At 40.0% G+C, this 14,123-nt stretch overlaps 1 protein-coding gene across 2 annotated transcripts in view; it reads right to left on the bottom strand.

Annotated features, from left to right (window-relative positions):
* Window positions 1-13,813, bottom strand: part of LOC134631984 (synaptic vesicle glycoprotein 2C-like) — a 65,761-nt gene extending 51,948 nt beyond the window's left edge. The window contains exons 1-2 of one of the 2 annotated variants that reach the window (XM_063480559.1): window positions 13,611-13,813; window positions 4,138-5,030 (exon numbers count right to left, since the gene is read on the bottom strand). In XM_063480559.1, the coding sequence (XP_063336629.1) occupies window positions 4,138-4,744 (607 nt within the window). In that variant the 5' untranslated portion in view covers window positions 4,745-5,030; window positions 13,611-13,813. Of the gene's footprint in view, window positions 1-4,137; window positions 5,031-12,317; window positions 12,341-13,610 lie in introns of those variants that run through there. The other variant, XM_063480560.1, reaches the window with a different exon arrangement.
* Between the last annotated feature and the right edge of the window lie 310 nt (window positions 13,814-14,123).

The raw sequence follows: 14,123 nt of genomic DNA, 5'->3' as shown, positions 1-14,123 counted from the left end.
CACCTTCCCCTTTGGACTTTTATCCACCCAATTTTAATCTGTTTGTCTCTTGACTAAATTTACTGAAATATGTTCTCAAAGATGTGAACCTAAAACTAAATGTGTCCAGGAAGTTGCCAATATTATAAGGCTGTGAGATATCTTTAATCTGAAGCTGGTGAGGGGAGAGGCAAAGATTTTTTAAGTCATATCACATATATATATGTATTCACTCAGTCAGACCTCACAAACACTAATGTACGAGCTAGGATGAGTGTTTTAATCAAATATAAGCAGAAGTCTCTATCATTTTAACATTGTTTTTCCTTTTAACAAGATGTCCACTGAAGCTCATCTTACTGACCACTTCAAGAGTCACTGACCTTCACAGAGAATCTGTGATAAAAATAACTGAGTGCTACTGTGTAAGGTTTATTCTTTTAAGCATATCTGCAAGTGAGCACATATACGCATCGTCTATTTATGCAGCGTGTGACAAGTTGGTGAAATGACTCATTCTTTCTATTCTTTCCCTCCTGTCTCCCACTGAGGGATGAGTCAGAATACAGGAGAAATCTGGGTGAATAATAAACCATCTTGCTCCCCCAAACATGAAATAAGGTTGGTACTCTCTTCTGCATGTACTTCTGGTAATAAAGCCACACTAAGATAATGTAATAAGAGACAAGGATGACTTTTTGTCTCAGAATCTTATTAAGTGACAAAAACTTTCATTTAGCACAAACACACTGAGAAAAATATCAGTGCCAAGCTAGTATTTTTATAGTTGTGTTAGAAATGATAAAGCCAAATCACACACCATCCACATTTAAACATACAGATACATACTGGCACACAAACAGACAACTTTTCCCTAGAGTGGGAGAGATCCATCTAGCTTAACACACCTCCTACTCATCTATCCAAATACCTGGTGCCATGACAACCCACTGGCAATTCCTAAAGCAATGAGATTATGGCTAAAAGTGTCACACACCACTTAGTTTCTCTGCATATCAAATGTCATTAAAAGCACAAATCATGTGAAGGTTACGATCATGAGACTAATTCTGTCAACACCCTAATACTTCTACCAGTCTATAAGTGTCATATAAATCTTAACTTAATTTATGAGCATCAATAAGATTATGCTCCATGTCTACAAAGCTGACTTTACAGAAGCATTAATGTCTCCTGATAGCAATGTTAGATGACTTTTAGATGGTTCATTAGAGCGCTTCAAAATCAGAGTCTACTTGTAACTTGTTGTAACAAATTGCCTTACACAAAAAGTAAGGCAATTTGTTTTTGGTCATTTATTTCTTTTGTTTATTTTTTGCCAATATGAATTGTTACAACAAAGTAATAATTACTCAAACACCGATTTCAATATTTCAATATGGCTCAGATGCTGACTCAGCTATATGAGGTATGGGTGACAATGAATTAATCTACATGGCAAATCTATTCAATGTAATTCCATTTAGGCTACGTCCACACGTACACGGGTATTTTTGAAAACGGAGATTTTCCGTTTTCGTTATTTTTTTAAATTCCGTCCACATGTAAACGCAAAAACGAAGGAAAACATTGCTAGGAACATGCCAAAGCAACAGGTGGCGATATATTCCTAACCGTGTAGAAATGTTGGCCAATCAGAACTCTAGAAGCCTGGGTTGGAAAGAGTAAACAAAGCTGGCGCAGAACTGAGTCCTATGTGTGGAGGGACAGAAACTGTGTTGTATATGGAGAGCATGAATGGCATGGGAGGAGCTGACATTAGCATAAAGGACATTAGCTATGTCCTTTATACTCTCTATGTCAATGATAGAAAGAACAGTAAAAACTCTCACACTGAGCTGAAATGAAACAAGTCACACACAAAAATTGGTGAATTAAACAAATCTTACTTCAAAATAATGAGTAAAACAAGACTAAAAACACACCTGTTAAGTTGAATAATGAAAACTGGACCCTGGTCACTTAATTGAACAATCTGACTAAAAAATGGCTATAAAAAGTTCTTCTGGAATAGCAAACTGATATTTAACAGCTATCTCTAATTGGCTCGGAATGGCCCAGTCAGTTTTCATATCCAACAGTGAAAAGTATATTGTATGCAGTAAAATTAATAGCCAGAGAACTAGACATACACTAAACACATTTTCTTTGCTAGGAGGACTTCGATAAAGTTCCTCGTTTGTCTTTTTTCTTTTTGTTTCATTTCATTTATTTATAGTATTATTCACATTAGTATATGCATAGCCAGAGCTGACAGGTGTGGAGGGGTAGGAGAAAAGTGAGAGAGAGAGAGAGTTGCAATTCTGCGCAAATTTGGATTTGGTTCTTCCTTCATAGACTGGAACAAACACTACAAAATGCATGTGTTAAGACAAAAGCTTTAGTCTGCACAAGGGCACCAAGCTCGGTGGCCTACTCTCCCCTTCACTTCTTGTTGTCTTCACTGAGCCAGTAGCAGTAGCAATCCAAGAAGATAAAGATATTAAAAAGATATTAATAAAGAAATTAATACAGTGGAACCCCGACTTACGAATACCCCATTTAACGAAAAATTCAAGTTACGAAGGCACTTAACGGCAAAATGCCCGCGTAATGAAATCCGCTGGCTCTGATTGGCTGAGCCCAGAATGCCTACAATGCCCACAATGCCTTCCGAATCATTTGACAACCCCCTTGGCTTTCGTACTTGCGCTTCGCTGTTCCACTTGAATGACGTATTGTTGTTGCAGTTAGCAATTAGCCTATAGCCTATCGTTCACTCAAAAGGCGCAATGAATGCTTCGACTTACAAAAATTTTCGACTTACGAAAGACCCTCAGGAACGAATTCATTTCGTAAGTCGGGGTTCCACTGTACTTTAGGATAAGCCTTTAACTGATGATGTATTACTTTTCCTTGGCAATTCACAAACCTCTCTTCTGAAGACTGTCACATTAACAGATGAATCGTCAGATCTATGTAGTAATTAATGCCATAACGCGAATGTCGAACCCTATTTTAACCCTATGCTGCAACCTTCTTTTTTAAAAAAATATTTGACTGACATTTGCCCTATATTGAATAGAGACAATAGAGATGGACAAAAAAGCGGGACTCAAACCCCTGCTGCTTTCTGGCAGCCATGTCATCGCCTGCTCACACGCTGAGCTAAGCTGCACCACAAACTTCTACGTTACCTGATGTGCACCTCCTGAGAAATGTAGCTACATGTCAGGTCAACACATACCACAACAACTTGAGTGACAGGAAGATGTCAATTAGGACATAAATTTCCCGCAAAAGTCTATGTCAAGTTTTATAGATAAGGTCACATCTATATCAGACTACTCCATGGAATGGTGTTTGGCTCTTAATTGTTATTTTCAAAACACCTCCACCAGGCCACAGTCAGGTAACATTAGATATTTAGGTATAAATCTCTGATTTCAGGTATTTCAGGTAGTCCCACTTCCATAGGTGTATAAAATCCAGTTCCTAGCCATGCAGTTTACTTTTACAAACATTTGTGAAAGAATTGATAGTTCTAAAGAGCTCACTAAATTTGAGTGTGGTACTCTAATAAGATGACACTATTGCAACAAGTTATCTCGTGATATTTCTTCCCTATTAGATATTCTACAATCAACTGTAAGGAGAAGCACCTTCAGCAACTCAGCCATGAAGTGGCAGACTACATAAACAGAGCTCCTGTAAACCCGACTGTTCAAAACACTGCTGACTCAATAACGGCATGGTCCCAAACCTCCTCTGGCATTAGCATGAGCACAAACACTGCATGACCGGAGCTTCATGGCATGGGTTTCCATGGCTGAGCAGCTCTTGTAGTTGTCATTTGTAGTTGTCCATTACCTTTGCCCATATTGTGTAGCTATATTTAAGCTCAGTCTTGAGGTTCACATGTATTTTATTTGAGTATCTCCATTTTGTGGTAACTCTTTTTCATGTTCCTCATTGATGGTAGGGTGATATCAGTGGTAAAACAGTAATATTCTTACTCTGCAATGTAATTTTGTAAAAATGCAGACTTCTTTGAAGACTGAGGAAAACTCTTTGGACGTCAAAACCATTCAGTGAATAATATCAAAAATGTAATATTTTTCTTAATATAACATCTTTTTCAAAGAAAAAAAACCTTACCAAGCCATCCAGCACCAGAGTTGGGAACACACATGTCTGTCTCAGCACTGGGCAGGACAAAGCCCACTACAAACACCTCCACTCCATCTGACATGAGTGCCAGACCTAGAACAAAGAACAGCTGCCACTGGAATCTCCCATGGCCACACTCCTGCATGATCAACTCGTACTGCTGGGCGAGCTCTTCCTCATCTGCTTGTCTCTCATTTTCTAGTTCCTTGCGGCTCTTTAGGCTGTCAGACACTGGCTGGCCCAGAGCCACCTGACCATCCCGTGGCTTCCCATCATTGTATGCAGGCACTCCTTGGTACTCCCCCTCATAGATCTCATCTTCATCATCGTGACCCTCCGTGGCATCACTAGAGGCCCCGTCCTCTTCGTTGGTTGCATTGTCAGCATAAAGACCATCTTGTTGAGTATAACTGTTGTAGTTGTTCTCTTCTTCATCCTCATTTTGGAAACGATTGTAGCTGCGATGGGCTGAGTATTCATCAGAGGCTCGATCAACAGCTTTGCTGAAATTTTTGGCAGCTTGCCTTTTGGCTTCCTTAGCGATGTCCTTGGCACCTCTGACCAAGGAAGTCCTGTTGTTATGCGTTTCCTCCATCTTGGCACGAGGGTAACAAGCACTAAATTCAGCTTTAGTGCACTTTTATTCCACCAGATGCAATAAATATAAGTTACTTAGTTGTTTTTCTATCTTCTATTCCCAGACAGAGCAAGATTTATGCTAATTTATTACCCCTGAAATACCACCCAACTGCCAGAAGACTAGCAATTAAGTAATGATGTCTAATTCCATTGGATTGCAGTAACTAGACAGTGCTGAAGAGAAGACAGTTGATCTCAGACTGGCAAGATTCAAAGTCCAGTAACCACTCAGGAGAGGAAACCTGCAGGGACAGACAGAAAAAAGCAAGTTTAGCTTGATTAAAGACTGCCAGTCACAAATACCTGCCTGCAGTATTTCTTGGCACACTCCAAAAGAACATTTTTACACCGAGACAGCCACACTCCCCACTGATGTTGACAGAAAGCGCAGTCTACTAATGAGATGAATATGATGTACTAGGAAGAAAAAGTCACAGAGGCCCAAATTTTGCAGGTTTGAAGTTGTTAGCTGAAAGTAGCATTGACGATTTAAAGAAACTCTACATACTGTGAGTCAAACATGTTCTGTTGTGCTCATAAACATAGCTGTAATATAAATCTACTGGCATAAAATAAATATTAATGAGTAGACTAGCTATGGATAAAATATAAAGTAAAAGTGTTACTGGCCAAATTTTCTTTGATAGTGAAGTATCCTCTGATATTCCTGAATACAAAATATCCCAAACCTACACTACTGTTGTACTCTCAGTCTGGCTGAAATATGCTCCTATTTATGGTTTGAACTACATAGCAAAAAAAAGCTATTTGTATGAGCCCATCAAGAAACCAATGTCCAAGCAAGTGCACAAATAAGCAATACAGTAGGTATAATGGTGTGCTTGCTGTCAGAGTTTCATTTAATTACAACTCAGGTCCTTGAAGTATTTCTAGAGTATATTGTACCACTCAGTATAGTGCTTTGTACTCAGTTCTCGGACATGATCTGTTCACACATTATTAGTTTGTTGATGGCATGACAGCAGTAGTCTAAACATAATTAATGACCAACCCATGAAGCATGATGTGTTGACATCAGTGGCTAGAAAACTGTAACTAGGCGTTTGTGGTCCCTGCACGTACACTAAATGACAAAGTACTGGGCCACATACACATTACACCTATAGGATTTGCTTGGCCATAGAAAGTAATATGTTGAAGTTTCCAGCACACAGCTGTTGTGCTGATGTTAATACCAGAGGAAGTTTTGGAGTGAATCAGCTGTGTTGGTGAATTTATGCATGTCTCTGTGCTTGGTGACTTTACATGACCTGCTACTTCATGCCCATGTTGATGTAATTCCTAAATATTTCCAAAACATGTCACAAACTAACTTGTTGGAGTGGCAGCATCCCACAATCAAATTCGATAAGCTTTTTGAAACCAAAGCCATGCAGTCTGCCTGTCTATAGGTGCTTAATTTTATACATCTGAACTCAAAGCTTAAGAAATGTGGCTCAATATTTTTGCCCATATTGCATATTTCAGAAAATGTGAAACAATTTATTAAATTTATATGCAGCATTGCTCAAACATCTCCAATTTGCATAAAAATGCTATGGCCCAAAGTTTGACTATATAAAATGACTGATGTGAAGTTTTATTTTCATATATTAAATAGTTTTTAAGATTTTTTTTTTCTTTTTTGAAAAATGGCCAGAGGCCAGATTGAATGTGAATGAATATCTAAAAAACTATTAAAGATAAAAGCCCAATTTTCACTGGTCACTCTTACCGTCAAAATAAATCAGGGTTTGTAACTTGGGACAGATATATAAAAAATATCTGATAATTGGCTTGTTAAAATATGAAAAAACTGATTTGAGATGGAATGACCCCCTTGTGTGTCAGAATCTTGGCTACTAGCAGCAGGCCTTTTCCATCATGGATGTCATGGGTGGACTGAAATCTGGGGGAATTTGAACACCAGGTAATTGCCTTGGGCTCTTTGTGATGTTCCTCAAGCCATTTATGAGCAGATTTCACAGTTTGCTGGTATGCACTGCCCTCCTTACAGAGGCCACTGTCATTAAGGAGTCTCACTGCCATATGGGTGTGGGCTTGATTTGCGACAATATTTCAGTGGGTGTGGATATGACAAAGTGGAATTTGGCACATCTACATGCATCCAGGAGCTCAAGGTTTCCACTGCAGAACACTGCACTGAAATGAGACTGTCAATTTCATTCACTCCACCTGTCAGTGGTTTTAATGCGGTGGCTGATTAATGTATATCTTGAGCATTATTGATACTTTCTTTGCATGGCGCTGTGATTTGATTGATCAAAAATTTATTTTTAAGCCTGTTTTGTTTTGTTGGCATTAACATGTTAGAATTATAATTTCACAATGCTGAGTACATATTGCATTTCAGCACCACGTCTGTTGCATTGTTTTCTGTTCTGTATGTCATGTTTGCTTTGTATTTAGTATATGTTTTTATACATGCAGTTTACATTTTTGTTAAGTCAGAATAAACTTTATTGTTCTGAAAAGATATCCATAACTATATGTATTTCTGTTATGCATTCAAAAACAATACATCCTTGAAAATGTGGCTTTTGTCGCTCTGTTTTATGTCAAAGGTGATTCGTTTCTGGCTTATGTTTCTAGGCTGGGATTACATGTCAGCTAGTATGACTGACTCTCCTTAGGGGACTCTGTACTATGACACTGGTGAGGCATTTCAGAAGACCTGTCAACCCACAAGGCCAAGCCATATGAGCACCCAGCAGTCACTGTACCCAAACACTGCTGCAAGAGAAAGCCTCTGGGCCATCACTTTCCATTCCAAAGCCACTTTAGCATCATATATTACTGACAAGGCAATCATAGAGTCCACACTGAACAAATGGTCAAGTGGTGTTTTACAAGCCAGGTATGTGAGAAAGAAGGCTCGTCGACTGAGTTTGTTTAATGGTAAATAAATCCTCGATAAATCAAATACTGCTTTATTCTTCTTAACTTCAATGCTGACCTCGAGAAAAAGAGCAGTCACTGGCATCTACTTAACAAAAATACTAGTAATCGCAAACAACCTGAAAGAGTAATTTATCTGGCTACACTCTTTTTATTTTAATTAGAAGCATTAGAAGCAAATTGTAAGTACTTCCTTGTAGATTCTAGTACGCATATCAGTAAGACAATACATTGCAGTCACACAGTAATGTGAAATGATTTTGTCTAAGAGCAGATGAAAACCTTAACACACTTCTGCATTTCTGTGTGAAGTCTCTTGGGTGGAAAGCATACAGTGATGTGTTAAGACTGGGTGAAGTACCCTATTGACCATGGCAGGTTGATGTATTGTGCTTCTACCACCTTTGCTCTGCAGCATTAGATAAAGCATCAGTCGGACTCTGTCATTTGAACACAAGCGCCGGAGCTCCACAACGACGTGGAGCAGATTTTGGTGCAATGCAGCAGTCAAATGATGTGGCGAAAGTGCCCTAACTAACTCTGTGCACAGGCAGGTGATGACAAACTACCCCCACCCCCAACAATTCCCAAAGATACAACACTAATTCTGTGGCTACAGGACAACTAAATAATTTACACTGCTTCCATGTGTCCTACAGTTAAAAAAAAAAAAAAAAAAAACCCCAGATGGATTACAACCTGAAGTGGAAAGTGAAAAATTCTACAAGGTTAGATGTTGGAATATCTAATCTATCTGATGAATCAGTCCTCACAGTTTCAGGCTCAGGTATGTTACTGTTTTGTGTAGACATGTGTTATGGCAAATATTACGTAGACCAGATGTGGACTCAATGTCCCAACATACCTATCACCTAGTTCATACTGAGTGCACCTTTGGCTGAGATGAGGCACCCAGACTCAACCTGAGTCAACATAGTCATTCAAGGCCATGGGCGCATAAACCTATAGATGTCGATTTGGTTTGGGCCAAACATCCATTACTCTCTGGATCAGCAATGTATTTTTAGTCTTTGGAGAGAACTTTTGTAAATGTAATTTGTCCCATTTGAGGTGGGAAGCAGGAAATTCCAAATTCACAGTCAGAATTTTCAGCTAGAAGACCCCATTAAGTTGGTCTTACCACCAAAACACTGTACTACCACTGCTGTGTATTAGTAACTTGCTTAACACACCACATACAGAGCACTGGACAGGTTCTATCTATAAACTTGCTGAAGCATTCTTTTTGAGCCCAAAAAACAAATATTGCATTGTACTCTTGGTAATGCAAGCAAAACAAAACATTGGCTTTTTTTCTTACTATTATTATTGGAACACAGCTAACTCGGGCTTGACGTTGTTCCCAGCTCCAACATTTGACTTCTGAGGTAAAAGATGGTGGCAAGCTAAACTAATGTACCTAGCTACTGAAGTAGTAGATGCAGGGTGTATTTTAAAATAACAAAACTACTTTAGCTATAACTAGAAATATCTAAGGGCAGATCACAATGTGGTTTGAAACAGATTATTTAGATTATCTTGTCAGACCTTAGCATCCTGTTTAATAACTAACTACATATTTAGTTATTTATATAAGAGCCCTATATAAATCAAACAAGATACTATATAGTGAAGGACCTCATAGTAACACTCGGATTTACAGTATACATCAAACATTATTGGTCAACTAGGACATTCTGTGCTTTTATAATGCACAAAAGAGCTTCCATTCAGCATACCACTGTGAGTACAGAAGCACATTCCTCCTTCCAAACTTCCCCTCATTTTTAACCACACTGCTCCTCCAAACTGAGCACTTGATGCCTCTGACTAAAGGTCGAAATGTGTGATAAACCTCATGATATGCTCTGAGAGTTTCCGCACCAAATGGTCAAGAAGAAAATAGCCAATCAACTAACTGTCCAGCAATGCTCAGAGAACTTTTTATAAAAGAGGGAAATGAATAATTTTGTATAACAGACACCTGGGTCTGCGTGTACTCCCCGGTCTCCATGCGAATCTCTACTTTCCTTTCGCTCTGGTTCTCAATCTCTCTTCACCTCCTCCTTTTTTCTCCCTCTCTTTCCCTCTTCCCTCTTCCATCTCTCATCTCGCTTATCCAAGTGCGCCAAGAATTTCAAAGTCATCATCTTGATGGTAATGCAGAATATGAAAGATATGCCTCTTCTGTTGACATTTCATTATTCATGATAGGCTAACCGTTCTCCTCCTTATGCAAATGGCCATTAATGCTGACATTTAGAAGTCTTTCAATATAGTTTGAGCTACAGAGATAATTCTTAAAAGTCCAGTCCAAATGTCCAGTCTCTTTTTGAAGCAATCTTTAATCCATTTCCTCACATACACATATTGCTGATGTCAGAAATTACCCATGGTTATACAATAAGTCGCCACACTTCAACCAACAACCTTGGCATTTCCTCCAATAAACAGCTAATATTGCTTATGGCCACTTCTATTTTCTTTCTGATGGCGACTCCCCATGCCTTCTGCTGTGACGCAGTTATTGGGGTTATTATTACAACAACTCTCATGTTGTGATTTTAGCAATCAGCAAAATTCCTGCAAGTTCTGAATCAGCAGTCCGCGGAGGGTGAAGAAATGATTTCCTTGCAGTCGAGCTGTCATGGCCCGCTGACGCCATCCAGCAACATTCATTAATCACTGGCAAACACACACACGAAAACACTAGATGCCTGCAAGCACACACAGGTCCACTTCGGAGGTGCTTGCTATCAGACTCAGTAAGACATATTCTTATGACACAAGGTAAAAGGAAGAAGCAATTTTCAGCAGTATATTATTCAATTTGAAGCTATAATTCAATGTTGATAATATCAAAATCAGCAACACAAAGCTTGCAACTCAGGAGCATAAGATCCAGTAAGTGCATGCGACATGCTGGTTGACAATATGTGAGTGTAAGCGGTATGTGCAAAGCCCTACAGGCTCTCTACGGTGCCCACAGATGGCTGCAGTGAACATTTGTTCATGCACATCATGTGAATAAAATTGCATGCCAAGCTCTGCAGATGCTACACAAGAGAAGTTTAAATTTTGACAGAAATACTTCAGAACCTCCCAGGTGGTTCCACATGTAGACATGCAATATGAGTACTTTTATAGTGGTACGATGGGTAGGTAAAGTAAGCCTTGAATTTGGATTTGCTGCCTGTAGGAGACAGAGAGTAACAATTTTAAAGCACTGATCAGAGTTGGTAATTCTCCTGAATATTATTAAAATTAGCAGGACAAAAATGTAACAAGAGAATGTGCTTTCTATAGAAGACTGTTCTATTTTCTGCACTCAGTAACATTTTCCTGACTCACTGAGACATCTAAAAACTACATACTTTACCAGCATTAACAGTACTGTAACTGTATTGCATGAAAGGTGTATGAAGCTTAGCAAAGCCTGAAGGAAACCTCACAACTGTCGCCAAAGCAAAAAAAGAAGAAGGTATAAAACGTTTCGATCCCTATTGATCTCAGAAAATTATGAAACATTACGCCCTGTTCTTGCACACCTCTTATCTATGTGTACATTAAACACCTGGTTGTTTTCTAATAGAACGTTAGAGGGATATCTCTCCGTTGTAGTTTTCCCTAAAATTGACACAAAAGATGCAGTGTGATCAAACCACTACATAGCAAATTTTAGAGGCCACAAATGAGTATTTGCCACAGAACACAGAGGGAGTGGAAATAACTAAAAACTTACAAGCAAACCCCACTTGACTCCTTTGATCAGAATCCCAAAAGGCCAGTTGACAGTTGTGAAGGTTTACTGACTGCTGGAGCTTGGCCAGCTGCTGTAGAGGTCCCTCTGTAGAAGTTTGAATCGTGTGTGTCTGTTGTCATGATCAGTGCAATGCTCAGTTGAACTTTCTGTATTTTTAGGCTTTGTCAACATGTCAGAATCCACCCCTTTGTATTTGTTTGTCTCTCTCCTTATGCTGCTCAAAAAGGGGACACTGGAACATCCCTTAACTTTTTAGTGGGATTTTTGAATCCAGCCCTCAGTGGGTGGATGATGACTGCTGTTGCATCATTTTGTTCTCAGCAAATTGCACAGTGCCTCTCAGAAAAAATTTCCAACTTAAATATTCACTTTCAACAAGCCAGTGAAGTTCAAAGCAACAGACCGGGTGTGAGTGTGTTTGTTCAGCTCAGCTTCTGAATAAAGTCAGATCTCTATAGTCACTCCAGTTCTTCCTGGTATCTTGCTGTTGTACCTTCTTGTCCTATATGAAACAAATTCATTGTCCTATACGTGACACATTAATTAGACCAGGGATACTAGAAAACATTTGGTCAGGTGGAAACATTTTAACTCATTATGATTTCAATTAGCCTCCACACAGTAAAACAATGAGCTGCTGAAGCATTAGACATGAAGGTGGCTTCACATTGCTGATCTCAGCAAATGAAGTGAATTTTACAAAGGACTCTCCCACCTTTGTTGGCATACTGAACACTGAATCCAGTTAAAAGAAGACATAGTCATAAAGTGCTACTAAATAACTGCACACAATGGATTGAGGGAGAAATTCTTCACTTATGTCCACATATGAATCGCTTGATGTTACCTGCCCTGCTCTCTACAGGCTGGTGACCGCCTGACAGATTGTATCCTGACTTTCTGCCCCCACCATCTGTGTGACGTGTGCCGCAGACATGGTAGCCAAACCCTCCTTTGTGCGTACTGTCCTCAAACAGAGATGAAAATTGAGATTAACAAAGAAGTGAAAACGACTAATGTGAATAGATGAATGGATGTTTTCATTGCCATCTCGCGTGCTAAACCAAACACGGAGGCACACGGGCCTAAGGCAAACATCAATTTACTGACTTGGGTGTTTGACAAATATCTATTCAAATGGAACATTTATCCGGTCAAGAGAACTGCCTCGAAGCGAACACCTGGTCAAAATTTCCACAAGGATGAATGGGGGAGTTTGGGAAAGCTTTATGCAAAACTCATCTGTCACTTTCCTCTTTGTTCCACTTGCAGCGTTTTTACTACTGCGGCTTCTGCGCGGCGGCGCCACCGGGTGAGTATAGCGCAGAGCACGAGCGGGAAGGAACATCAATCACCGCGCGGCCCTCTGACGCAAGTGACGTCCCATAATTAGATTTCGGGCAGTCCTTTCAATGCTCCCTTGCGAGACGACGTCGCACTACGCTGTACAGTTAGATTGCTCTCCTCACACCGCATCGAGCACTGACTCCTGATTAATGGATGAACCTATCTCCCCCCTTCGTCCTCTCTCTCTCTCTGTGCGCATCTTACTGCAGATTTCACTCCGGCTGCTCGTGCGCGCTAAGCGGAGGGGGAAGCTCGGGGTTGCCTCGCCGTGCGTGCACCGACTCGCTTTTTCTATGACCAATGATCGCGTCAGGATGGTAGCACCCCCTACCCCATCACCCTTTCCATGGACACACACACGCATAGCAAAAAGTCGCAGCATTGCTCCACGATGAAAAAAGACTAGACATAAAAAGATATTTAAAAATAATAATAATAATCAATAAAACTTTGGCAGCAGGCAAAAGCTGGCACACGCCTCAGAATCTGCTCTGATCATCAAGAAAATGAGGAGCTACTCTGATCAAACACAGTTCTGTGGTGTGGATTTCTAATTCTAAGCACAGCTTAAGATGCTCGCGCTGGGCGACTTCGAAAGTTGCCCAACTTTCCCGTCAATCATGAGCGCGGAGCATTTTATTTTTTCTACTGCAATTTTTTTAAGCAGCAGGTGAATACGAAATTTCCTCTTACCGTTGCATTTAATGACAGTTATCCAGACTAAAGCGTGGGTGATGGAGGAGATGAACTTATAGTTGCTGATATTCAGTGAGACAAATAAATAAATGCTTACAATTTCTAGTGCATCGAACCGAACTTGAAGACTCTGAAGTGTCCGTTCCTTGATTTGCGTCTCTACACGGCCACGGAGGTAGTGAACAACGAGCCTAGATTAATTCTTTCTTTCTTTTTTCTTTTTTCTATTTTTTTTCTCCTCTTGTCTTCTTCGATGCAGCGGTTTCTCTGCTGCAGTCCAAGAAAGCCCAGGGATGCTGATGGGAGGTAGGAAGCGTGAGTGAGTGTGTGAGTGTATGTGTGTGTCTGTGATGGGGAGCGAGGGGGAGAGGGAGGGTGCAGGAGCAATAGGCAGACTGAGATCAATAGTGGCTTTGCATCCTACGGACAATAGTGAGCATTTCCGTATAATAGTCCACGGTACGTATCCGGCGAAGGTTCCGTGACGTGCTACAATCACAAGCTGCTGGGTTTAGACGTAAGATGAGAGTAAGGGAGGGCTGAAATTTGGCTCCCGGGGAGAAGTTTGAAAAGAAGCTGCTGGTTAAAGCTGCAACTTCACTAAAAAACA

This window comes from Pelmatolapia mariae, linkage group LG7, assembly GCF_036321145.2.
Source record: "Pelmatolapia mariae isolate MD_Pm_ZW linkage group LG7, Pm_UMD_F_2, whole genome shotgun sequence".
Classification (NCBI taxonomy): domain Eukaryota; kingdom Metazoa; phylum Chordata; class Actinopteri; order Cichliformes; family Cichlidae; genus Pelmatolapia; species Pelmatolapia mariae.
This window is presented reverse-complemented; position numbering and strand designations above follow the sequence as displayed.